Source organism: Urocitellus parryii, chromosome 4 (assembly GCF_045843805.1).
Source record: "Urocitellus parryii isolate mUroPar1 chromosome 4, mUroPar1.hap1, whole genome shotgun sequence".
Lineage (NCBI taxonomy): Eukaryota > Metazoa > Chordata > Mammalia > Rodentia > Sciuridae > Urocitellus > Urocitellus parryii.
The window spans coordinates 83,451,768-83,479,484 of record NC_135534.1 but is presented as its reverse complement, the minus strand read 5'-3'; the positions used below and the strand labels follow the sequence as shown (position 1 = coordinate 83,479,484).

The 27,717-nt window shown below is 42.0% G+C and overlaps 1 protein-coding gene across 1 annotated transcript; it reads left to right on the top strand.

Annotated features, from left to right (window-relative positions):
* Vstm5 (V-set and transmembrane domain containing 5) lies at positions 1-25,753 on the top strand. The gene is made up of 4 exons (XM_026396133.2): positions 1-91; positions 24,985-25,311; positions 25,419-25,559; positions 25,689-25,753. Exons 1-4 carry the CDS (start codon positions 1-3, stop codon positions 25,730-25,732), a joined length of 603 nt encoding a protein of 200 aa, XP_026251918.2. The 3' UTR covers positions 25,733-25,753.
* Positions 25,754-27,717: the final 1,964 nt, after the last annotated feature.

The window sequence follows — 27,717 nt, the reverse complement described above, 5'->3', positions numbered from 1 at the left end:
ATGAGGCCTCTGCGGTGCGGGTGGAGGAAGACCCGAAGCATCTCCCTGGGACTCTTTGCCCTCTGCCTGGTCGCAGCCCACTGTCTGCAGAGTAAGCGCGCGGCAGCGCGGGGCGGGACGGGGCGGGGCGGGCTCTGGGGTCTCGCGGCTGCCCTGGGCCACTTTGTCCGGTGGAGGGCGCGCGGCGAGCCCGCTGGCAGGCCCCGCTCCACTTCTTCACCCGGCTGGACGCGCAGCCTGAGTCCCGGCACCGATCGCGGCCGAAGCGCCGGGGACAGAGCAGAGGCTCCCTCGGCCCGGGCCACTTCGGGGCGCTCACCCCGCCCGACGAGCTTGGCCAGCAGTTATCGGAGCCGGAAGCCGGCTGGGAGATAACCGGCTCCCCGCGCGGAGGCTGCCTCCTCTGCGACATGTTTTATTTTATTTTATTTTTTCCTGGAATAACCAGACTCCAGACTACAGTTTCCAAAGGCTCACGCACCCCACCTCCTACTATAGGTATCCCTCCATCCTTCCATGGACTTCCTGGGTCATCAGAGTGTTCTGACCATTCAGACAACCCACAGCAGCCTGGTTCTGAAAGAAAAGCGTTTAGCGGGTTTTGAGTTGGGCAGTGGTTCCTGAATTTCTTGGACAGAGAAGGTCCTCACCATGCGACACTGCTCTGGATGGCTAGCTCTAGAATCCCCACATGATTTGGCCCACTGTCCCACAAACTTGGTGGACACAAATTGTAATGCAGATTGTAATGCAATTTTACTTTCTCATTCATTCAATCATTATCATCATTCCCATTTTACATATTAGTCAACTGAGATTTATATGGGACGAGAGTGTGTTCACAATCTCTCTAACTTTACAAGGTTCCTATCATTTAATCCTCAGGACAACCTTATAAAATGTTTCACAGGTGAGGAAAGTTGAGGCACAGAAAGGCTATGTTACTTGCACAAGGTGACCACCTAATCAATGGTGAAGCCAAAATTCAAACCTAGCCATCTAGCACTGTTGCTCTTTATACTTCTGGCTAGAGCCCAGCTTTGAAAGTTGCAAATCTTAGAAAGCAAAAAGACTATGATGGGGTATGTTCCTCTCTCAGCAGTGGAACAAGAAATAGCTGGTTGTTAGTCTGCAGATGAATATGTGTTTGAATATGGCAGTGAACTTCTCTATTGTTTTGTAAGCCCCAAGCATATGATTCCAACCACCATTGGTACACATGTGTACAGATGCCTTTGATGTTCAGGGACCAGTCATTCATTCACTCACTCACTAATTATACTTTCTCCTGAAAGAAGCAGGCCACAGTGGATACTGGGGACACCATGGTTCACAGTTTTGTCCTCAGGAAGCTTAGGTGCTTATACTGACAGTCAAACAAGAGTGCCATCCTGAGAGTGGCAAGGCTTGTGAGGCAGGAGACTCCACATTGTAGGAGCCTACAGGATCAGAACCCAGGCTTGTGGAAACAATTGCTCCAAAGGGAGTCACACCTACCCGGACCTAACAAATGGATAGAAACAGCCAGGGAAGTGGGACAGGGAAATGGCAGGGTGTTGCAGACCAAATAGCACACATAATATCTGGTAGACAAGAAAAAATGCAATTATTCATTGACTGTCTCCTGCACAGCTCTGAGTCCCTAGCACTTGCCCAGTGCTAACCATATCTATCCCTAACAGATGCTGAATGAATGTGTACCTGCCTGAAGGAGGCCTGTGCTGTGGCCCAGCCTTAACGGTGCAGAGTGGGCCTCCTCCCTCTCACAGTTCCTCTGCTTCCTCAGCTTCTGTCACAGCCTTCCTCCAGAAAATTGACATTCATCATTTATACTGAGATTTGTGTTATGCCATACCCACAAACACAAATACCCTGTGTTTTAAATCTTTCCTCTATGACATTGTTTTGGACTGAATGTTTTCTCTCAAAATTCATAGATTGAAGCCTTAGCCTCTAATGTGATGATATTTGGAGGTGGGGCATTTGGGGAGTAATTGGTTTAGATGAGATCATGAGATTGGAGCCCCTCTTATTGGATGAGTGTCCTTATAATTAAGAGGAAGAGAGATCAAAGCTCTCTCCCTTTGCCCTGTGAAAACATAGTAAGCAGTTTAGTAAGCCAGGAGAGCCCTTGCTTAAAACTAAATCTGTCAGCACCTTGATCTCGTACTTCTTCCAAAACTGAGAAATAAATATCTGGTTTTTAATTCACTTTTTGGCATTTTGCTCTAGACAGAAACTGGTACTGAGAAGCAGGGCATTGCTGTAATAAATACTGAACACTCTGAAAGTGATTTTAGAACTGGATAATGGATAGAGGCTGGTGGAGTTTTGAGGGGCATGCTAATAATTTGGATACTAAGGGCAATTCTGATGAGGGCTCACACAGAAACAAGGGGTATGGACAATGGAGAAAAGACAATTTTTCTTTATTTATATGTGGTGCTGAGGATTGAACCCAGGGCTTCGAACAGGCTAGGTGAGCATTCTATCACTGTGCCACTCTCCCAGCCTATGTTCTGATAGTTTGTGGAAGGAGAAATTTGCAAGAGATGAAATTGGATATTCATCAGAGGAGATATTTAAGCGAAATGTTAAAGGAGAGGCTTGGTTCCTCCTGATGGCTCATAGCAGAATTTGAAGAAGGAAGGAAAGAAAGTAGGGAGGAAAGGAGAAATTGTTAAACTAAAAAGAAACCAGATCTTAAAGGTTTGGAAAATTCTCAACTGTTCATATCGCAAAAAAATTAAAAACCATGTACAGAAGAGAACACCAAGGGTGTGGCAATAGTGTTGGATAAGATTAGTGTGGGTGTGAACCTAGAGGGTAATCAACTACCCCAACGGATATACTTTCAGTTTGAACTGAAGGGATGGAGACAGGAAAAAAAATGAAGGAAGAATGTGGACTTCTTAGATCCTATGGGACAGAACCATACAGTGATTCAGCTTAAATCTACACTGTGCTTCCAGATAGGAGAGGAATAACCAAAAGAGATTCAGAGATCATTAGGGCTGCCTTCTCAGTTTGAAAGGGTGGGAAGGGACATTGCTTTGGTTTCAAGAGGCCAGAGAGTGACTGCCCAGAGCCTTGGGGAACATAGGGTTACACAACAAAGTTTCAGGGGTTGTGACCCCACCCCACTGGGTTCTGAAGGCAGAGCATTCAGCAAAAATTATTCTCTAGTTTTAAGATCTGAAGGACTGAGTATGGTGGTGCATGCCTGTATTCTCAGTGACTCATATTAATGTCTTCACATTCAGTCTAAGGAGTCATTTGACATGGAATGGAGCTTGGGAAGGTCTTGGATCTTGGGTGGAAGATGCTGGAATAGTTCCCCTAATAGACCCTTACACCAGTGCCAGAGGAGGGTAGAGATATGGGTCCCTGACTGCCAGGTACTGGTAAGAGGAGCTACAATGAAGTTCCTCTGACTGTCTGACCTTCTGTAGTAGGCTAAGGTTGTTACCCCAGGTTTACTATGGGGCTGGATAGAAGCCTTTCAGAAGCCAGTTCCTAAAAGTGGAACATGAGACCTGCTCTTTCCTTTCCCCATCAACCAACTTTTCGACATACTTGAGGGTAAGATTTCAGGTATTCTTGATCTGGAACTTGTTTCTTTAGGTCAGATAGATGGTCAATTCAGTTCAATAGTTCCTGCTTGAATGAGCTATCTCCCACGTCACAGACTGCTGCTTGCTGGTGTTGCAGACCTGAACACTGGGTGGTACCTACTGTTCCTTCTAGCAGGGGAGATGGGCTGTCACTCAATTCTCATAAGTACAAGGCAGGCTGTACATTGTGCTGAGGAAGCCTTGTGAGCCTGACAGAGAAGATGACATTAAGAGGTGTCTTGAAGACAGAACAGGGTCTGAAGAAAGAGGAGGGGGTGATCTGAGCTGAGGTTGAGGGGGTAAATGTGCATTACAGAGTGGTCAGTAGTTTGGTACAAGTGGAATTGGGGGTGAGGGGAAAACATGGGAGATGGGGACTAAAAAGAAAGTTAGGAACAAATTATTGAGGTTTTTCAGAGCCAGGGGAGACACAGCTACATGTGTATTTTAGAAAGATCACTTAAAACAAAACCAAAGATAAGAAGAGCTAGGCTGGGTGTGGTGGCTCATGCCTATAATTCCAGCAACTCAGGAAGAAAGATCCCAAGTTAAAGTCCAGCCTTGCAAATTATTAAGACCCTATCTCAAGAATAAATCTTTTAAAAGGACTAGGGATATATAGCTCAGTGGTAGAGAACCCCTGGGTTTAATCCCCAGTACTGAAGGAAAAAAAAAGAAGAAGATGAAGAAGGAGGAGGAGGAAGAGGTGGAGAAAAGAGAGACCAGTATCTCCTGAGTTTGTATAACTATTAATAGCAATTACAAGAGAAAAACAACTGTTCATTGCACACTTACTTGGTGTCAGATACTATAATAACTGCTTTCAACTCATCTTTAGAGTTATCCTCCAAAGAGGTGCTATGAGTCCCTATTTTATATGGAACCGGAGGCTTGGAGAAGTTGAGGGGTTTGCCTAAAGCATTCATTCATTCAGCAGGTGTTCATGGAAAGCCAGAGTTGCTAGGCACTGTGCTAGATCTTGGGGATTCATTGGTGACCAAGATAGACTGGCCTTGGTTCCCAGAGCTGACAGTTGATCTAGGAGGATAAATCATTAATCAAAAGAATCATCATCACAGTGTGGAATAAGTGTGTTAATACAGAGGAACAGGGAGCAATGAAAGCACAGAACTGGGCCCCTCAACTTAGTACTGAGGGGTTGGGAAAGGCTTCCTGGAAGAAATGATGTTTAAACTAAGATCTAAAAGATGGAGAGAAAATGGCCCATTAGATTCTTTGGAGGAACACCATATTGTAGTCTGGGGTATCCAGTCATGTATGCACCTTGTCTTAGATCATCCTGTACTTCCCTTCCAAGTAACTTCAAGGAATCTTATAAACACCTTCTGAAAAAATGGTGGGAGAGCATGTCACCTCATTTGTTCCTTTGTCCCCCTGTTCAACACATATTGACTGCAGAGGCGTCTGAGGAGAACCCTATTCTAGGTCCCCAGGCTGACCAGTGGCCTGAACATTGACCCCAGGTCCTGCAGCTCACTGTAGAGAGGGCAGACCCAGCCAGTTCCCCACTTCCAGGGTTATGCAAGGGAGGCAGTCACCTTTGCCATGCCTGGCTTTCTTGGCATCTGATTTGAAGCACAGGTGTTACTCTACCATAAACCATGGTCTTTCAGAAAGAACAATTCCCACCCAACAAGGATGGCCCTTGTTTGTACCTGGAAAAAAGTATGATAGAAAAATTCCTTTTGGAATTCCACAGGGAAGAATTTAAAGTTGCTCAATCTCTTGCTGCATTTCCAGAAGAGAATTTCAGATTTACAAATGCTATTTTGAACCCATTGGGCCGCTGTAAAAAAATACCTTAAGACTGAGTAATTTATGAACAACATAAAATCACAGGCATCATGATGTACCTGTAATCTCAGCCACTCGGGAGGCTGAGGCAGGAGGACCACTTACACTTAGAAGTTTGAGACCAGCCTGGACAATGTAGTGAGATCTCAAAAGCCAACAAACAAAAATGGAAATGTATTGCTCATGAGTCTGGAGGCTGGGAAGTCCCAGCTCAAGACAGATTCAGTATGTGGTGAGAACCTGTTTCACACAGATGGGCCTTCTACATCCTCACAGGAGGGCTTGCTTGAGCATCTTTTATATGCCACTGGTGGAATTCTTGTGAGTTAATCACTTTCCAAAATCCCACCTCTTCCTACTATCACCCTGGACATCAGGTTCCAGCATGCAAATTCTGGGAGACATCAACATTATACCATAGCAAAGGCTCATTCCAATTCTATACTTACATGATTGAAGCAGGAAGAACCAGCCTCCTTCACCCAACATGCCATCTTCCTGTCTTAAACATACTACTGCAAAAAAAAAAAAAAAAAACATACTACTGCAATCTCTCCAGCTTCTGTTTACACACCCCTAGGCATGGGGAGTTGACCACTTCAGTAACTACTCTGTGAAACTTCAAAGAATTCTCCCAAATGGTAATGTATTGAGCAGTCACTAAGTGTTAGAAACTGATAGGCTCTTCACGGTATTGTCTTGTTTAAATTTGTTATTCTGCAGGAGTTATGCATAGTATTATTATGGTATCCTTAGTGCAGAAGTTCTATAACTGAAAGAAATTAATAAATTTGCCCTAGATCACATAGTTATTGCTGGTAGAGTGCAATTTTGAACACAAGTTTGTCTGACTCTAGAATCCATTGCACACACTGCCTCAATCCCACTCAGCAGAACCTGTCTTCTTTTCTTCTTTGCCCATTTGCCCTCATTCTGGCAGTGCCTGTCTGTCCCAGTCTTCCCTCCTCCAAGATGAGTTGTGCATCATGGGTGGTCCCCTACCTTACAGAAGTGGAGTTAGCAATGCTGGAAAAGGAAAGGAGGGGCCTAAGCCTCCCAGATTCTGAAAGCACCAGGGCAACCACTTTTCACTGAGGTCTTGCAAAATCCTTACTACTGAAGTTCTACAAATGTGGTCCAGGAACTAGCACCAGCAATATCTAGGAATTTGTTAGAAATCCATACTCTTGGGCCTAACCTCAGACCTACTGAATGAGGAAGGAGGGAGGGGACTCAGTGATCTGTTTCAACAAGTCCTCTCAATGATTTGGATGCAGCTACATACTTCGAAACACTGCATTATGAAACTGGAGGTGGGGGAGAAAATGGAATTACTTAGCCTATCTGTTTCTCCTATGTCAATAGAAATAGGACTAACCAGGTAGAGTAGAAATTGAAGGAGACCAGAAAGAGTCTACCTCCCCCAAATGTCTCCCTGAAAGTGCTCAAGTGTTTCAAACATTCCTCCCTCACACACTTCTTTGGCTTTAAGCTTTGTTAAAGTGCCCCCAGAAGGAGGTACAGTAAATGGTCTTCACCGTAGCAAAGGCTGCACACCTCCAGTGGTTATCAACCTTGTTGCACCCTGGAATCACATGGGAAGTTTTAAAAGTCAGAGGCCTTGGTCTCATCCCTAAAGACTGAATCCATTAGTCCAGAGTACTATTTTTTAAAACTTCCCGGATGATTTAATCAGGGTTTGAAAACAACTTGAATAGCTGATTCAGTCCTTTCCAATTGGCAAACTACATAACTGAGGACCATTACTCTGGAAACAAAGGTCATAGAAGGGCAATGTGTTCTATTTTGTTTTGTTTTGGTGCTGGGGATGGAATCCAGGGCCTCACATAGGCTCTGCTAGTGCTCTGCTCTACTGCTGAACCATACCTCAGCCCCATCTGACAGTCCTGAAGGAAGCCTCACTTACATGAAGGTGTTGGCAGGGCTGCTCCCTTCTGAAGACTGTTCCAGGCCTCCACCCTGGCTTCTGGTGACTTCTGGGAATATCTGACATTCTTGATTTAAAGAAGAGTCACTTTATCTCTGTCTTCATCTTCACATGGCATTCTCTCCTTTGCAGCCAAATTCCCTCTTTTAGAAGGACCAGTCACACTGTGTACAGCCCACCCTGATAACCTCGTTTTAACTTGATTACCTCTGTAAAGACACTGCCTCCAAATGATACACATTCTGAGCACAGATTAGGATGCCAATATATCTTTTTAGGGCACAGTTTAAAACATAGCAGGCAACAAAAAGGGTAGGAATCTTGGATAGAGAGCAAGTCTTGGTGGTTCCATGCTCTACATGGATTCTGGGCTCACCTGTAGTTTGTGGCTCCTATCTAGGCCTTACCAGGCCCCTGATCACTCTGTTGCACCAGTTTCTCAAACTAGCATTGGTGAACTCTGATAATATGTATATTATATATATATGCCTTCTGCAATTTTGGATCCATCTGCCTTCTTTGTCTCTCCACACCTTTTGCCTTTGGTAATCAGTTCTTGTACAATGGGTTTTCTCTGAAGCATCCTAGTTCTGCTTTGGAGATATATATATATATATATATATATATATATATATATATATATATAGTTTTTTTTTTAATCACCTAAGAGAGAAACAGAAAAACTAAAGGCTTACTGTGTGTCAGTCACTGACTCTGCAACAATCTTGCAAAGTAGCTGTTGTGACACACCCACTTTATTGAGAAAGAGATTCAGAGAGATTAGTCAATTTGTATGGAACAGAAGAGTACCAGGGGAAAGGGTAAACATTTCAGAGAGAAGTTGAGGAATCTCATCTGTCAAGGATGGAAGACAAGCCAAGTTTCTCCCCACGACTAAACAAGGATCCCAGAAGCCCTCTGCCTGCTCCCCCCATCCCAGAGCACCCTCTCCCCACCAGTAGTGCCTAAGCCACACTCCGGCTGCCTTGGTGCTTCTGCCACCCATGAGCAGCTTTCTCCACAATTATTGTGGCCTCCAGTGGCATCACTCCTCTTTTTAGAGACACCGAAGAACTGAGGGACCATTCATCTCAATTCCAAACTCAGGAGAGAGAATCTGATTGGCCCATCCCAGAACATGTGGTCTGCCTTGGTCCAATCACTAGAGCCGGAGAGATGGCTTCCCAAGGCTCTCTCTGCAAAGGTTCTGAGAAGAGGTGGAGTTGAACTGATGGGACAGACAAATTAAAATAACAAACTTCCAAATGGAATGTGACTAGAAGTAAGTGTTTATTAAACGTTTGTCTCAGACCCTACCCCTTCCCAAATGCTTGTTGAATGGGAGGAGATTAAATGGAATTCTCTGACCTAAAATCAGGACTTCCTTTGGGTGAAAAAGAAAAGAACCAATATCCCCCACCCCTCCACTCCAGAGTTGTTCCTGGTTATTATCAAGATCTCTTACCCACATGGGGGTTTTAATTGTTTCCTTTTAATTGTATCATTGACAGCCAAGCCACAAAGATTCCCAACTGTGAATGAGAAAATGGCAGCTTAGAGAGGTGAAGGAATTTGTGCAAAGTCACCCAGCTTGGGCCTATGCAGCCAAAGCAGAACTAGGATGCTTCAGAGAAAACCCGCTGTACAAGAACTGACTGCCAAGGGCAAAAGGTGTGGAGAGACAAAGAAGGCAGATGGATCCAAAATTGCAGAATGCATTTATTGAGACTTATGGACCGAAGTGTGTTTTCGGCAGCAGCAAGACAACAGGATCCCTGTCCCTGGAGGCAGGAGGAAGGGGTTTATTAATTTTTTCCCCACTTTTTTAATTGGTGCATTATAGTTGTACATAATGATGGGACTTGCTGTTACATATTTGTACATGCACATATTACACAGTATAACAATATAATTTGGTCACTATCAAGAGGAATGTGTTTATATGCTAAACTAGATGAAGGTGGCCCATGGCCAACCAGAATGCATCTGGGCTTTCTGAATAGAGGGGGGAAAAGCTACTAATGTGTCAAACATCAGTTAAAAAAACAAGAAACAATCTAGAGGTTAGTGGCCAGCATGAGAAGTTTGACCATCTTAACCACTTTGTTTATCCTATAAGGTTTTGAATGCATGCTAAGGTCACCTGGTAGGCATGATGGATCTTACAACCAAGCTGGCTATATTCAAGGTAGATCCCTACACTGGGGGTCTGCTGGCTTTACTGCATGTGCTTCCCTGACTTCCCCAACTGGCATCTTTCCCTCCTCTTCTACCCTCTGTTCCAAACAACAGATCCCCCAACTCCAGCCCAGTCCCAGTTGCCCTGAAACAGATGTGCTGGAGGAGGGTAGATCTTGTACCATTCTGTAATTTCCAATTAAGAGTCAGAAAAGCAATTTGCCTGTTTTCTTTGTTTTAAAAGTTGTATTTCCTGATATGTTTGCAGTGGCCTGAGGTATAGACTATGAATTATGTCTGATTAGTCCTGGGATTCTTCTAGGCATTACTGGTATATGCCCCTGCTGACCACTTATTGTTTATTTACTGTGGGATGGGATATGCTGTCCTAGGTGCTTGCCATTCATGCATTCACTTTGATTTCTTCTAACATATCCGAACTGTGAGGAGGCTATGGCCACCACTGTTTGTTGTTGTTTTGTGTTTTTTTTTTTTTTACTTTATTTTATTTATTTATTTTTTTCATGTGGTGCTGAGGATCAAACCCAGTGCCTCACACATGCTAAGCAAGTGCTTCTACCACTGAGCTACAGCCCCAGCCCCTGGCCACCACTGTTTTACAGATGAGAAATAGAGGCTCAGTGACTTTGACAAATTTGGCCAAAGTCATGATGTTAAGAAAGAGTAAGTCAGTATTTGAACCAATGTCTGCTTGACATCTCTTCAAAGCCCTTGCTTCCCTGGTAGGATTCCTTTGGATTCTTTTGGCTTCCATCTTCCAGAAACTCAGGAACTAGGCTCGGTGCACATGTACACATGTATTGGAGCAGCCAGATCACACCAAAGCCAGCTGTGGAATCCTAACCCTGATGTGGTGCTCAGCTTGGCATAATCCTGGGTTTGTATCTCGCAACTCCAGACCAGATGTATAACCCTATAAGGGGAAATCACTGCTCAGAGTTTGCCATTCATGTGTCAGGCACTCTGCAGGTCTAGGGCTGCAACAAGGAACCAGAAAGGCAGCTCCTATTCTCATGGAACTTCAATTGAAAGTAGGAATAGATGTTAAATAATATGAACTGAGATGGGTATTATAAAGGAAAGGTGTCATGAGAACATGTAAAAGGATATCTGGCCCTGCCAGAGGGTTGGAATGAGCTTCTCAGAAGAGAATGACTGAGGTCTGAAGGGAGAATAAAGATTAATAGGCAAGTAGGGAGGGAGCAGGGAAAGAGTGCAGTATGTGCACAGTCCCTGTGGTGGAGAGAAAATGATGAATCATCAGAGCATAAGTCCAATGTGCTGGGAGCCCACAGAATGAGGGTGTGCTGAGGACACGGGCCTGACAGGAAGGCAGAGTCCAGACCTCACCTGTCTGGTCACGCCACTGAAGACATTTTAACTTATTGCTAGAGCATCAGGGAACCAACAATGGGTTAAAGCAGGAGGGTGACATGATACAACTTATATATTGAAAACATCACTCAGGATACCACATAGATGATAGGTTAGAGGAGGGTGAGGAGGCACGGTGAGGCAAATTGGGAGACTGTTGTAGAGGGGGCAGCTTGGACCAGTAGGATAGGGGAAAGAAGAGCGGGCACAAGTCAGATTCGGGTTACATTTTGGAGGTAAGACAGTCAGGACCCAGTGACAATGTGGGGGTGAAGAAGGACGAGGTCGTCATGACGATCTTGTGGAGCTGGCTGGCTGGGAATGTCTTTCAGTGAGATTGTGTATAACTCCCTCCCAGATGAGAGGAGTTATTGTTTTGACTTTAAATTAATTTGATTGTTTTGAATTTTTCTTAAGTTTCAATATGTAATATTTGCACACAACCCAAAATTCAAAATGTATATCCTTCAAAGTCTTGACCTCCAGCTGCCTAGGTCTTCCCCTTGGCCCCTGGAGTCCAGAATGTTCCCAATTCCTTCTGTATCCTTCCTGAGATAGTCAAAGCATTTTGTCACAACTGTGCATGCATTTAATTTATCTTTGGAGATGCTGAAGATGTTGATTTTGTCAACTCTTTAGTATAGATGTTAGTGCTTGTGAAATACTTTGTCATATGAGAATAACATTTTCAAATATGAAAGGCCTAAGGCACACATTCTTGGTGTGCACTTTATTTTTAGGATCATAGTATTTTTATTTGTTAAGTAATTCAAAGACTTTCTAAAATATTCTAGCTGTTCACAAGGGTAGTGAGTGGAATGTAAAGTTTCCTTCTATCCCAGACATTCAGTCTCCTCCCCAAAGAAAACCGCAGTTCCTGGGTTTTCAAAGAATCTTCCAGAGATGTTCTGTGAACTTGTATAGATAAGATGTTTCTGTGTGTATGTGTGTGTGTGTGTGTGTGTGTGTGTGTGTGTGTGTGTTTATACACAGATAATTTATTTCATTCAAGCAAAAGTTTTCTCTACACATTGTTCTACTCTGTGTGCTTTTTCCATTACTTTAAAGATCATCTAACATCAATATACATGGATCAACCTCATTCTTCTGAATGTCTTTGTAGTATTCCAAAATATGAATATAGATCATTTATTTAGCTAGTCCCTTACTGGTGCATACATGGATTGTCTCCAGTCTTTGGTAATGCTTCATTTAAGTGATCATGACAACATTTACATCTTTGTATCTGTGTTCCCATAGTAACTACAGAATAATTCCTAAAAGTGGAATTTCTGGGTCAGAAAATATATGCAATTTTAATATTTTTATTCATTACTTGGCTGCCCAGATCACACCCATTTACAGTCACCACAGTGCTGGGTGAGTATAACTTTCACACACTCCTAACAGCATAATATTATCAGACTTCTTCATCTTTGCCAGTCTGATAATGGCCAGGTTATTCAACTTTCCCACCTGTGGTTTCATTGGACTATGGTACTGGTCTGGTGCTTAACAGGTATTACTGATAGGAAATGGTGACTGTTGCTCTTTGGGTGTGGTTTTTCTGGTTGGGGTACAAATTCTGAAACCTGATGAAGGTGAGCAGCCTGGCAGCCTTCACCTAAACTTGCCTCTCTCTAAGGGTGTTTGGGTTTGGCTGGTATCTGGTGACTTCTCAAGGCCATTAAACAGAAGGATCATTGGGAACCCATCCAGGATGAGCTGAACCTTGGTTTCTGACTAATCAGGTACTGAGAGGGGAAATTCATCACCTGAACTAACAAGAGGGCTAGGCACCCTATTATCTGTGCATATGTCAGTCATCAATGCTGTTCTTGAAAACTAAAGGGGAAAATCATTATTTGGGTTTGATGTACCAGCCTCCTACACAAAGCTGTGCTTTCCAAATTCCAGAGGGACCTGGTTCAAGAATGGCACAAACTGGCCAGGGCCATGAATATTTTAGTTGATGCTTAACACTTTGCCTATTCTCCTTGGAGTTAGGAAAGGAGACCTGCTAACACAGAGGTAGTGCCCCTCAGCTCAACACAGATCCCCTCTTTGTGGTCTCTTCAAATTGGCAATAGTTTGACAGGCAGGGCATGCATGTCATCATTTGTTCATTTATAGCCAGGCCCTGTGCTGGGTGCTGGGAATTTGGGGTGCATAGCCTGCCAGTTCTTCCTGCAGAAATCTCAGACACTTCCTTCTGTTCTTCAGAAGTTGGTCTGGGAGGCCAAGTGACATACTTGTTTTACAGATGAGGAATAGAGGCTCAGTGACTTTGAGGTAACTTGATCAAAGTTATGATATTAACAAAATGCAGGTTGGTATTTGAACCCACGTCTGCTTGACATTTCCTTCAAACCCTCACTTCCATGGTAGGATTCCTTGGGATTCTTTATACATACAGCTCCCATCTGCCAGAAACTCAGGAACTAGGTTCTGTGTGCATGAGTGCATATAAGGGAGCATTGGTGCACATGAATGAATGCATGATGCATGTATTACAGGGCAGTTTAGGTGAAAGGATCACATGTGTATTTCAGACAGGGCAAAGGAGGCAAATTTGGTCCCAAGAATCACACCAGAGCTGGCCTTGGGGTCTTAACCCTTATCTCGTGCTCAACTTTACATAGTCCTGGGTTCAGCACCCCACACCCCTAGACTGGATATATAACCCTTTAATAAGTCAATACTCAAGAATTCCCATTCATATTCCGGGCATTCTTTGGGGTTCTAGGTCTACAACAGAGAACCACACAGGCAGGTCCTACCCTCATGGAACTATTGAATTGGGGGACCGATAGTCACCTGTGGTGCCTGTGGTGGGCCCAGGGCAGTGCAGGTGATATGTGTGATAAGACAATGAGCTCTGCCAGACTGTCTGGAAATTCAGTTCTGATCCTCCAAGGCTCTATCTGAACACTCTCCTGGGTTCCTACAGCCTGAAGGATAATTCCTCCTGGAAGTCTTCAACCTGTTGTGGCTCTGCCCCCGACTCTGTCGTAGAGTCCTCTTACCATTACCAACCTTAACTGTTTTGCTCACCAAATCCTAAATCTGAGGCACCCTTTGATCCCTGGGCCTCCCTGGGTGGTCTCTCTGTTCTCAGCTAGGATTGTCCTTTCTCTCTTTCCTGAGACTTTAAAAGATTACTCCTTACCCCTCAACTTAAACGTGTTCTTCCCTCTTTCCCTACTCTTGCAAACTTCCTGGCTTATTAGAGAATAAAAAGTACCCAGGGTTTGAATCTCTGCTGAGCAATTTACCATGATATTGGGCAAATAACCTAGCCTCGGGAGACTTCAGTTTGCTTCTCTGTAAAATGGAGATAATATCCTCTTCACCAGTCCAGCACCCAGTGAACCAGGACCCTGCGTTGACAAAGCCTGGGGAGGACACATTAGGCTCAGGGATTAGCAGAGGTTCCTATTCAGGTGGGGCTGCGTGGGATTCAATCCCTTGGAATATGTGTTAGGAAGCCAGATGGCAGACTGGTTTTCCACTCCCTCAGCTTCCCCAAGCTGGTTTACTGCATATTCCCCACGGTACCCCTGGGGTGCCTCAGAAACCAGAAGTCCTTTATCTCTGCTCTTCAATATTTCTTGGTTGAGTCTCAGGGTGACCATCTAGCCTGGTTGACCCAGGACTGTTCTGAAAGCACTGAAACTGCTGCATCCTGGGAAATCCCTCAATCCTGGGCACAGAGACAGTTGGTCACCCCTGGTTGGTGAGACAGGTGAGATGGGGCTGCTACTCTTGGCACACTAGAATATAATAGGAAGAGTTCCAATGAGGCTCCACCTCTTAAAGAATCCACCACCTCCCGAAAGCATCTCAGACTGGGGACCAAGCCTTTAACCCATAGGCTTGAATGACCCCAAGTGCTGTGTGCCTGCTCAGGGACTGGCCTGTTGCTGGACCTTAGACATGTCATGTCACCTGTCTTCTTGGGAGATCTGAGGTTCTTATAAGCCAAGGCACTTTCTCCCCATCTCCTAGTGTGGAGGTCTCAGTGTGGAACCTAGGTGTGTCTTGCCCATCAGGGGTTTCCACTGCACCTCACTCCCACTTAAAACTACCTTTTCGTAATCATTCATCATGCCATCATCTCACTCCAACAGTTTCTCAGTTAGGACTCCTGAACCCTAGGCTTAGTGACTTCTCTGCTGCTTAAAGGCTTAATGCAGATGAGAATGACAATAATGCTTATTTCCTGGTTATCAGATGCATCTGATGATCACATTTGCTGGATAAGTGATGTTTCAGATTAGTGAGGTGAAAATGAGTTTATCCTAATTAAGGTCTATGCTATGATTTGTTGAAGTGTCCATCAAGGGCCTATGTGTTAAAGGTGTGGTCCCTGGTTTGATATGCCTCCGGGAGGTTGTGGAACTTTTAGGAGGTAGAGCCTTATTGGAAGTCTTCCCAAAATATTATGGTGTGCCCTTGAAGGAGACTGTGAGTCACTGGTCTCTCTCATTGCTTCTCAGCCACCATGAGGTGAGCAGTTTGTGTCACTATGTACTCTCTGCCAAGATGCTGCCTTACTGTATAGGCCAAAAGCAATGGGAGTAATCAGTCATGAACTGAAACCTCCAAAACCATGAGCCAAAGTAAACCTTTCTTTATTTTAAGTTGCCTTATCTCAGGTATTTGTTATGGTAATATAAAGTTGACTAACACAGTGTATCTCCATGACTTAAACTCCAGATTTAAGAGACGAGGTTGGTAATATATGTCTCATTATTAACTGGTATTCTTGTTCACTGGAGCTGTGATCTGAACAGTATTGACCTTTGTTGTTATATTAGGAAATATATCCCCCTTTTTTAAATAATTAATTTTAAGACTGAAAAGCATGTGATTTATTTGTAAGAAAAAGAATAAGTAATCGTTCCAAGTGTTCTTTCTGTTCCAGCTTATTGTTCAGTAGATGGCTTCACCTTCCTAGTACTTTATTTCCATGGCTTTTAGTTATCAGAGGATCTGACTGGCTCTAAGGGCTGGAGCTTTTAGATAGCTCTTTAGTTCAGGTTCCAGTAACTTCTGTCCTGCTGAAATCTTCATTTCTTTGACTTGTTCTTTAATGGAGGCAACACCGTCTATCAAGGAGATGGCTATAAATTTAGTTCCTCCTGGATTTTCTCATAGAATTCAAGGGAAGATATTAAAGCAAACTTTTAAACTTTAAATTTGGCTTTAGACTTTGCTGGTCAGATTGCTTGGTTTTATCAGGAAAACTTAAAAACATTTTTAAATATTGTATTTTTAATATAAATTCAATAAATAATCTTAAATTATGTAAAATAGTCTTAGAGAATAAAATATTATTATAGTCCAATCTCAAAGGAGTAATGACTGTTAATTAGTTTAGCACATTTTCCTCCAACATTTTTTCATGTATAATATGCACATACTAGCACATATTTACACAAATACAAATGAGATCATTATTCTATTTTATAAATTTATTTGGTACCATCACAGACATTTTTTTTTTTTGTCCATATAGAACTTAATGCTGAGCTACATTCCCAGCCATTTTTTTGTTTTTTTATTTTGAGACAGGGTCTCACTAAGTTGCACAGGCTGGCCTTGAACTTATAATCCTTCTGCCTTAGCCTCCTGAGTCACTGGGATTTCCAGTGTGCACCACTGTGCCTGGCTTGCTTACTTATTTATTTTTCATGTTGGGAAATGAATCTAGGGCCTTGCACATGCTAAGCATGTGCTGTACCACTGAGCTCTATATACCTATAGCAACAAAGCTCATTCTTATTAATGGCTACCTACTATCCATTTTATGATTAAAATTTGACATATTGAACTAACCTTCTTGAGTAGAATATTTAAACCAAGTCTAACTATTGAGTAGCCATTAAGTTTCTCTGGACTTATTCTGGGTTGATTTTAGCATGAGACACAGGAGTAAGTTACTCATTAATTAAACTTTTTAAACATTTGACAAGCAGTTTGCCTTAAAACCCTTGGAATTGTTAATTTTCTATCCTTGTTTTAAACATTTATTCTTAAGTATATGTGGAAAATTGACAGAAGAGGAATTCTTAACTAAACCTAGTTAAATATCTGGTTAGTTAAAATCCTTAAGGTCCCCCCCTCCACCCAACTCTTAGCAATTCAAGAAGATTTAAATTCTATCAAGCATCTTATCTGACTATCATGGTATGAAAGTAGAAAGTAATGACAGGTGGAAAATTAAAAATTCTCAAATTCATGGAAATTAAACAACATACTCCTGAGCAATGAATGGGTCAAAGAAAAAAAAACCAAATAGAAATTAAAAACATCTTGAAACAAACAAAAATGGAAACACAATGTATTAAAAATGTATAGTGAAGCAAAGAACAATTCTAAGAGAAATTTACCAAAGAAAAAGTTACTACAAGAAAAGAAAATTAAAGACCAATATCCCTGATGAATGTAAATGCAAAAATACTCAATGAAATAGTAGCAAACTTAATTCAACAACACTTTAAAAGGACCATATACCATGATCAACAGTGGTTCAACACACACAAATCAGTAAATGTGATATAACACATTAGCAGAAAGAGGGGAAAATATTATATGATCATATCAATGAATGTAGGAAAAGCATTTGACAAAATTCAACATCCTTTCTTGATAAAAACTCTCAATAGATTAAGTACAGAAGAATTGTACCTCAATATATAAAGTCCATATATGACAAGCCCACAATCAATTATCAATACAATGGTGAGCCATGGAGAGCTTTTCCTCTAGGATAAGGAATAAGGCAAGGATGCCTACTTTCGCTTCTGATCAACAAAGTGCTTAGAAGTCCTAGAGAGAGCAATTAGATAAGAAATACAAGACATCCAAACTGGGAAGGAAGAAGTGAATTTATCTGTTTGTAGGTGACATGATCTAATATATAGAAAACCCTAACAAAAGTCTACTAAACAATTGTTAATAATAAAAACAAATTCAGTAAAATTACAGAATTTAAAATTATGCAAAAATCAGTTGCATTTCTGTATGCTAACAATGAATTATCTGAGGAAGAGATGAAAATGATTCATTTACAATAAAATAAATATTCTTAAGAACCAAAGAGGTGGATGTTCGGTATACAATAAGACATTTAAAAAAAAAACTGAAGAAGACAGACAAATGGAAAGAAATTCCATGTTCATATAGTAGAAGAATTGTTAAAAGTCCATGCTATCCAAAGAAATCTACAGATTTAATGAAATCACTTTCAAAATTCCAATGGCATTCTTCACAGAAATTGATAAAACAGGGCTGAGATTGTGGCTCAATGGTAAAGCACTTGACTAGCATATATAAGGCCCTGGGTTCAATCCTTAGCAACACACCCCCACACCCCCACACACTTTTTTTTTAATCCTAAAATTCATGTGGAACCATAAGACCCTGAATAGCGAATGCAATCTGAAGAAGGTCAAAGCTAAAAGATATCACATCTTCTGATTTTAAGATATATTACAAAGGTATAGTAGTCAAAACAGTATGGTACCAGCATAAAAACAGACACATAGACATGGAACTTTACAGAGATCAGAAACAAATCCACACATATATGTTCAACTAATATTCTACAAAGACACTATGAATACATGATGGGAAAAGGATAGTCTCCTCATAAATGGTGTTTGAAAACTGTACATCCACATGAAAGGAATGAAAATAAACCATTATCTTACATCATTCACACACAAAAAAATAGATTAAAAGTTTAAATGTAAGACTTGAAACTATTAAACAGGAAAAAGCTCTTCTTTATATTGTCTTGGTAATGACCTTTTGGGTATGACATCAAAAGCACAAGTAACAAAAGCAAAATTAAACAAATGGAACAACACCAAACTAAAACCTGCACAACAAAGGAAACAGCAAACAATTAAAAGGGAATCTATAGAATTCAAGAAAATATTTGCAAATAAAAATATACAAAGTACTCTTACAATTTAAGAGCACTTAATTGGGAAAGGAACTGAACAATTATTTCCCCAAAGAGGTTATACAGATGGACAACAGGTACATGAAAAGACACTCAACATTATTAGCTATCAGGGAAATGCAAATCAAAATCACAGTGGGATATCATGTCATGTTGTACGACAGCTATAATCCAGAAGATGAAGATAACAAATGTAAAAATAACAAAATCCTGCCATTTGAGACAACATGATGTACCTGGAGAACATTGTGCCAAGTGAAACAAACCAGACACAGACAAATACTATATGATTGACCTCATATGTTGAATCAGAAAGAAAGAAAGAAAGAAAGAAAGAAAGAAAGAAAGAAAGAAAGAAAGCCAGGCAGCCATAGAAACAGAGTAGAATAGTGGTTTCCAGAGCCTGGGCCTAAGGAGAATGAAGAGATCTTGATCACAGTGTCCAAATTTAGAGATGAACAAGTTCTGGGGATCTTATGTGCAGCATGGGTAATGATAAGTGTATTAATAATCATTGTACAACATAGATAAATAATTATCATATATACTTTTAATATATGCAACCTTCATTTATCAATTAAATATTTTAAAATTTGAAAAAAAGAGGAAAAAAATAAAATTAAATAAAAATTTCTGAGTAAGAGAAAATACAGAAACCAGTGAGAGCCAGCTGGTATCGCAGCCAATATACTTGGGGTTATTGTGTTTGCTTGTTCTTCAATTTTGCTATTTCTTGGGCCAAAGTAACTGAAAGACTCATAATGAAGGGTCATAAGCCTATTAAAAAGGCTGGTGGGCTGGGGACATAGCTCATTTGGTAGAGTGCTTGCCTTGCATGCACAAGGCCCTGGGTTCAATCCCCAGCACCATACACACACACACACACACACACACACACACACACACACATACACACACACAAAAGGCTGGTGGAAGCCAGGTGCAATGGCATAATATTAGCAGCTCAGGAGACTGAGGCAGGAGGATCACAAGTGAGAGGCCAGCCTCAGCAATTTAGGGAGGCCCTAAGCAATTTAGTGAGACCCTATCTCAAGATAAAAAATAAAAAAGGGCTTGAAATGTGGCTCAGGGGTAGAGAACCTCTTGGTTCCATCCCCCAAGTACTGAAAAAAAAGTTAGTCTCTTAAGAGACTAGTTTGTCAGTAACCCTGGCCAACAAGGTTTACAGACTGAACATGAAACACACAGAGATTTTTTTTTTTTTTTTTTTTTATTTTTTTTATTTTTTAGTTCTCGGCGGACACAACATCTTTATTGGCATGTGGTGCTGAGGATCGAACCCGGGTCGCACGCCTACCAGGCGAGCGCGCTACCGCTTGAGCCACATCCCCAGCCCCACACAGAGATTATGATACAAATTTATCACTAGTTTTAAATATAGTTCTCCAACTCTTACAGAAATCACTACTCCAACTGCTTATATGTGAGGCCAGAGATATCAGGAACAAAAAATAGATGATGTTAAATTAGATAGATGATAGAGCAATAGATACCTAAATAGACAGTCACAAGGTAGAATACAGGTTTTGTAATCAGGCAGAATTGCTTGAAATCCCATCTTTGCCACTTATAGCTATGTGGGCACATCACTATATGTAACAAATACCGATTATAAAGTACATGATGATTGGTACTTAAAGCCTCAATTAAATTGTACTTCTCTTTATGTATATTACTTTTTAGATGTAGCTAATTTTTCAAACCACCCAAACAGCTGATGTTGTTTCCTGTTTCCATAAATATTTGATCATTCACTTATTCGTTTGCTTGACAAATGTTGATCAACAGGCCATCTATAAAATATAGGGAGATGGCTAAGATCTATGTACACACTGTTGTTGGGTGTTGTTGGGCATTGTGCTGGGTACAGGGAACACAAGGATGAAGAACGCATAACTCCTGCCCTCCCAGGGCTGACCTAGAATTTGACCTCTCTTTCCTTCTCTATTCCAGAGCCTTAAACTCTGCACTTTGTTCTGTGTTGAAGAATAACTCTGTCACCAGTGAGGGCCTGAATGAGAAGGAGTGATTCCAGTAGTCAGAAGAATAGTCCTTAGGTATCTGAAGAACTCTTTATACTGAAAGAGAACTTCTGCAGTCTGTGTGGCTGCAAAGGAGGCAGATTTCAGGTAGAAATAAAAGGGAGCTTTTAAAATCAAGTTTCCCTAATCTGGACAAAATTTACCTTGTAAGTAGAGAATACTCTGTCACTTCAAGGAAGAGTCCTGCCAGAGGCTGAACACTGAGCTCTTTGACTTCCCACACTGGGAGGGAGGCTGGCCAGTAAGATGCCTTCCATCTTGGAGTTCTGGGATTCTTTTATTGAGCTCCCGTATGTTCAGACCAGGATTAGGTTTTTAACCCCAAAGGTAGTCCATGAGAGAGCCAGTGGACACCCCAAGTAATATGAGCATGAAATATAAAAGGACCAGCCTGTACAAAATGACCTCCTCACTTACCTGCCCAAGGACAGAATTTCTCAAGTTTCTCTTTCTCTGGCTTTAAGACATTGTTAAAATGTATTCGATTCAAGAAAATGCTTACAAACTACTGAGAACATTTCAAAGAACATTGAAATGACTGGCAGAGGATACCACTGGCCAAATGTAAGATAACCCAGAAGAAAAAAATTATAAGGAGCATAATAGAGTAAAACATCTTAATTTTTTTTTTAAATCAAAGTTTATCAGGACACTAAGAGAAAATGGGGATGATCAGGTACACAGATAAGTAGCTCTTTACAGAGAAATGCCTGCCACCAATAAATTTAGAATGAGAACATTTAAAGTTCACCATTTTGCAGCCATCTATGAAATATAGGGGGATGCTAAGATCTATGTACACACTGTAGTTGGGTGGTAGTGCAGTCACGTGGTCTCTAAGTAGTACCTTACTAAATTACAAGGGAGAATGTACCATTGTTAAGGTACCACATACCACCCAAGGGATCTAACTCAATCATGGGACAAACTCACATGATTAGTCTCCAGGAGTGATGCCACAAGAAAACATCACTTTTGCAGTTTTGATTTGTTTTTTACTTTTATTCTAAACAAATAAATCTGGAGTAGAGCTCTAAAATTTTAATGTCATGAAATCCCCCCCCCCACAAAAAAGGTAGAGAAATCTTATTAAAGGACATGTCAAACAAATGCAGTAAGCAGCCCTTGATCAGATTTTACATGTAAGCAAAACAAAACAAAACAAAACAAAAAAACAAACAAAAAAAAAAACAGTTTGAAGCATCATTTTGTAGTCAGTTGAAGGAATGTGAAAATATACCACATGTTAATAAATAGTACTATAGGAAGTTAAATTTTGGGAATGGATCATGTTGTGCATATTTAGGAGAATGGCTTGTTCTTAGGTGAAGTGTCAGGATATCTGCAGCTTACTTTCAAATGGTTCAGCAAAATGAAATTGAGAATTTTTTTTCAAGAAAGAAGCAAATATGGTAAACTATTAACCATTGGTGAATCTAGGAGAGTATATACTAATTGCACTCGACTTTCAATATTTAACCTTTTTTTTTTTTTCCAGTAATAGAGTTTGAACCAAGGGCCTTCCTTGTGCTAAGCAAACATTCTTCCACTGAGCTACACCCCCAACCCTAACATCTTTTTTAATAATCAAAATTGGGGTATCCAAGAAATTAAAGGAAGCAAATGTTTTCGTACTATCATATGTAACACAATAATTCGGATACAAGATATTCCAGCAGATATCAACAGGGTGTATCTACCTGAAGTAGTATCAGATCCCCACAGGCTAAGTTAGCACCTGTGCTTCTGACCTAATGGCTATAAATCAGGGGTTTCCACATTCTGTCTTCTTGAACTTCAATTGAGTTGCTAGAGCAGCTCAAAGAATTCAGAGAAACACTCAATTTACATTTACCCATTGATTATAAATGATATTACAAAGACTATAGATAAATAGATGCACAGGCCAAGGTATGTGAACCCGGCTCAGAGTTTCTATATCCTCTCAGGGCATACCACCTTCCAGATACTTCCATGTGTTCAGCTGTGCAGAAGCTCCCTGATCTCTGTCCTTTTGGGGTTTTATGGAAGCTTCTTAGGTAAGCATGATTGCTCACTTCATTGGCTACAAGTGATCAACTTGACTTGGATCCCTCTCCTGGCAGGGTTGGAGGTGGAGGGGCTGAAAGTTCCAATCTTGATCTCTCTTGTGACCAGCACCCATCTTGAAGCTATCTAAGGGACCCCAACTCCAGTCATGTAAGCATAAAAAAGATACTTACCACTCCAGAGATTCCAAGAGGTTTAGGAGCTATGTGACAGGAACCAGGGATGCAAACCAATTATTTCTTTTTTTATTACAATATTACAGGGAGAAATACATTTCTGTTACTTAGCAGCTTTTACTCTTGAAAGCCATTATTCCCAATTTTCGGCCTGGAATTTATTGGATTATTTTAGATACCCAGCCAGGCCTTAGAAGAGGGTTACAAATGCGATATGCTGGAGATGGGAGAGGACAATGAGAAAGCCCTGGAGAAGTGACAGGTATGGTTCCCTGGAGTCATGCAGCAGGGTACCTAGGGAAACTGAGAACCCAGAGAATGAGGGGTCTAAACAGGAAGTGGAGATAGAAACCAAGTTTGTATCCTGCCCTGTTTACTCTCCAGGGTGCAGCCATCTTGACCACTCCTCTCCTTGTGTGGGAGGCATTTGTCACAAGTTCTGTTCCCTCTGCTGCCAACTACTGACCTTTGATTTGAGCATGGAGGTTAAATGTGTGAGTTTTGGAATTAGTGGCCCCTGCATAAATCTCAGTTTTGGTACTGTTGAATGTGAGGTAAATCCTTGATAGAATTACAATGGATCAGATGAGACCTCAAGGACAGGAAAAGTATAAAGCAGTTGGCAGAGGCCCTGGTGCATGGTACCTGCTTAGTATTTTGTGCTAACACACACATGCACACACACACACACACATACACACGCACACAGATACCCCTCAGCCAATGGCACTTCTCGTCAACCACATCTTCTGCTTGATGCCACCTTGTCTCACCCATCCCCACATTCACATCCAGTTGGTCAGCATTCCCCACTTCCAAATGCATGTCCTAAATCAGATTGCTCTTTACCAACCTCCAAGACTGCCACCACTGTCTTTTATCTCCTTAGATAAGGAACCACTTAACTGCTCCTCTTGTCCCCCAACCAGTATGTTTTTCAGTGGCAGATATTCTCAGCTTCCTGGGGAACATCATCCTTCTGCCTAAGCCTATAACTTCTCATGACTCCTGAGCACCCGAAATCATGACTTGGCTCCTGCCCACCACTCAAATCTCAACTCCTAAAGCTTCTCCAGTGCTCACTGCTTTCTGGCACTCTGACGACTTTTCTGACCCTCAAACTCATCCATGCTCATTCTTACCATGCCTTTTCTGTTCCTTCTGAAATCTCTTCCCCTGTGTCTTCACAGGGTTGCCTCCTTCTCCTCTTCCTTGTCCTTTAGGTCTCGGTTCAAAAGTCATTTCTTCAGCAAGGTCTTCCTTGGCCATCTAATGCTGTTTATCACCTCACTATTATCCTTGTTTATTATTATTATTTTTTGAGGTACTGGAGATTGAACCCAGAGGATATACCACTGAGCTACATCCCCAGCTCTTTTTTATTTTGATAGTGTCTCACTAAGTTGCCCAGGCTAGCCTCAAACTTGTGATCCTCCTGCCTCAGTGTCCCGACTTTCTGGGATTAAAGGTGTGCACCACTACGCCTGGCAATGTTCATTATCTTTACAGCACTTGTCATTACCTAAAATTACCTTGTTTGCTTGTTGATCCCTTGTGTCTCTCCCATATATAGTGTAAGTTAGACACAGGGAAATTTGTATCTTGTCCACCTTTACAGCATCAATACCAGAGCCTCTAACCATTCCTGGCATATAACAGGTACTCAATAAATGCTTGTGAAATAAATTAATGAGTTAAATAAGTTGACTAAAGTATAAGTTCATTATACTAAAGTGTAAGTGTGCCTGACATCTAGCACTCCATCCTGCAGGTCAGGGTGTGTCACTGTACATTCCCCAGTCCATCATCAATGCCACTGTTGAAGAAGACATCCTGCTCTCCGTTGAATATTCCTGCCATGGGGTGCCCACCATTGAATGGAAGTACACGTCCAACTGGGGTGTGCAGAAAATCGTGGAGTGGAAACCAGGGACTCAGGCCAACATCTCCCAAAGCCATAAGGACAGAGTTTGCACCTTTGACAATGGCTCCATCCAACTTTTCAGTGTGGGAGTGCGGGATTCAGGCTATTACATCATCACTGTGACAGAGCGCCTGGGGAGCAGCCAGTTTGGCACCATTGTCCTGCATGTGTCTGGTAAGACAGCCACAGGGGTCTGAGTCACCTCTGAACACAAGTGTGGGTGGTCGACTTCACAATATTAAAAGGGATCTGTCTTCTGCTTTCCCTCCCCACATCCCTAGAGATCCTCTACGAAGACCTCCATTTTGTTGCTGTCTTCCTTGCTTTACTCGCCGCTGTGGCCGCAGTGTTAATCAGCCTCATGTGGGTCTGTAATAAGTGTTCATATAAATTCCAGAGGAAGAGAAGACACAAACTCAAAGGTAACATTTGGGGCCTTGTGATTATTCATTTGTGGTTTTGAGACCACAAGTGGCATGTGTTATCTTGTTCATACCAAGAAACCACTGTGTGGCTGATTTCAGTTCATTGACTTGTCTTTTGCTTTGCAGAAAGCACAACTGAGGAGATTGAGCTACAAGATGTTGAATGCTAGTCAAGGCTGGGCCCAGTTACATTCCTACCTCAAGAGGAAAACATTATTTCCTAACCAAAAGAACAAACATAGACAATCTACTCTACAGCCTCTTGTGGTCCTGCCATGCAACCCATTCCTGCTAGGACAGCCAGAAGGTAACACAATGGACCACATGGAGTTGAAGTTTACTGCTTGGACAAACTCAGTCCCAGGACTTCAAGAAGAGTGACTGGGGTTTGAGCCAGGAGCTTTGCTTGACTGAAGTTTCAGGGTCATGTTGACCCATTACCAATGATGAGGGACTGGCATTGACTGCGGCTCACAGAGCTTGCTCTGGCCCCAAGGATGGTCTGTTGGAGGAATCCCTGTGTCAGGAGCCAGAGTATCTCCAGATTGGCTGATGTGCAGCCAGCATTGGAACATGCTTTCTGTGCCTTTGTGCTTATATCTGCTCTGGAAACTGCTGCACCCACCAACCTCCTATCTTGTACCTCAAAAGCACTGCTGTGAGAGCTCTTGTGAGAAAATCTGAGGCTTTCGGACATTCTGCTGCCTCAGAGGCAGAGGTAAAAAGAGTCTAAGGGGGTGCTTTTGTGCTATAGTGAGCTGCTCAGAGGTGGGACCCTATAGCTTAGAGCTTTAAGGAGAGGAGCTTGATGCAAATCTGAGGGACCATCTGTGGACATAGGAAACAGAATTTTTTTTTTTTTTCTTTCTCTACCATTCCAAAATGAATTGGGTTTTCTCTCTCATAGCCCAGTTAGGTCAGCGTGAGGGAAAATAAGGCTCATTTTCACTATGGGCAGCATTGGTCTTCCTGGCAAGCTAGATAACACCACCTGTGTGAAAGTTGAGCCTGCATATAGATGGTGCAACCAGGAACACAGTAATCTCAGGCTTAAGATCTGTCCCGCTCAGTCACAAACACTTCATCTCCAGTCAAGCTCTTGTTTTCTCTCCTACCCCAGCTGAGGAATGCTTGGCTCTCACCTACCTCACAGTCAGGATATCAAGAGAAGCCCACAGTGTGTCTAGAGCACTCTGAGCAGTTTAAGAAAAGCATGAGAATCCTTCAAGGATCTGGAAAGCTCTACTGGAAAATGCTATACTGAGTATTAGAAATTGAAATGCCTTGGGGTACAGAGGCTCCAGCTAATCTTGGGGATTGGATCCCAACAGGCCTTCATCCTTAATGTCTCCAGTTTGTGGTGATGTTTACCTGAAAATTTTTCCATCCCCACTTCCATTTGGCAAGCTCCAAAATCAGGCATGAGCTGGGGATGGTAGCACATGCCTAGTAATCCCAGCTACTTGTAAGGTTGAGGCAAGAGGATCTCAAGTTTAAGGCCAGCCTCACAACTTAGTAAGTCCCTGTCTCAAAATAAAAAATAAAAAGGTCTGGGAATGTAACTCTGTGGAAGAGTGCTTGCTTAGCCTGTGTGAGGCCCTGACTTCAATTCTCAGTAGAGAATTGAAGAAAATAAAGGTAGAAAATAAAGGCAGGTATGAATTTATCTCCCACTCTCATTTCTCTCTCCAATAATTGTGGTTTCAGACCAAAGATACTATCCCAATTATGATGGAGGCTAAGGTATTAGCAGTGTTCCCAGGCCTCAATTGCAAATTCATGCATGCAAAAGTGCTAAGACATTCCTTTTCTTCTTCTTCCTTTCAGATTCCCAATGTATATCTTTTCTGCTCCCATATAGCACGTAAGGAGTTGCCTGGAGAAATCCATTAGATTAGACCTTTCCCTAAATAATGAACCCAGAGCTACAGGAAGAGGTCCTTTGGAGTATTCAGATAGCAACTGGTAGTGATCTAATGAAGGACTCCAAAGGCACTACCATACTTGATTCCAAAGACAAGAGAGTAGCAAGTTTACACAATGGACATGTAGCTCTAGCACCTGGTATGCGGCAGGAGCTCATCTTCAGGTCACCTTTGTATACACACATCCAAACACGCACTCTTAATGGCCCTTTCCCAGACAGTAGAGGAAC

Excerpts from the sequence above, each read along its gene's own strand:
- Vstm5 (XM_026396133.2), top strand. The coding sequence starts at position 1 with ATGAGGCCTCTGCGGTGCGGGTGGAGGAAGACCCGAAGCATCTCCCTG. Across the intron at positions 92-24,984 it reads CGCAGCCCACTGTCTGCAGA|GTCAGGGTGTGTCACTGTAC; the intron begins GTAAGCGCGCGG and ends TCCATCCTGCAG. Across the intron at positions 25,560-25,688 it reads GAGAAGACACAAACTCAAAG|AAAGCACAACTGAGGAGATT; the intron begins GTAACATTTGGG and ends TTTGCTTTGCAG.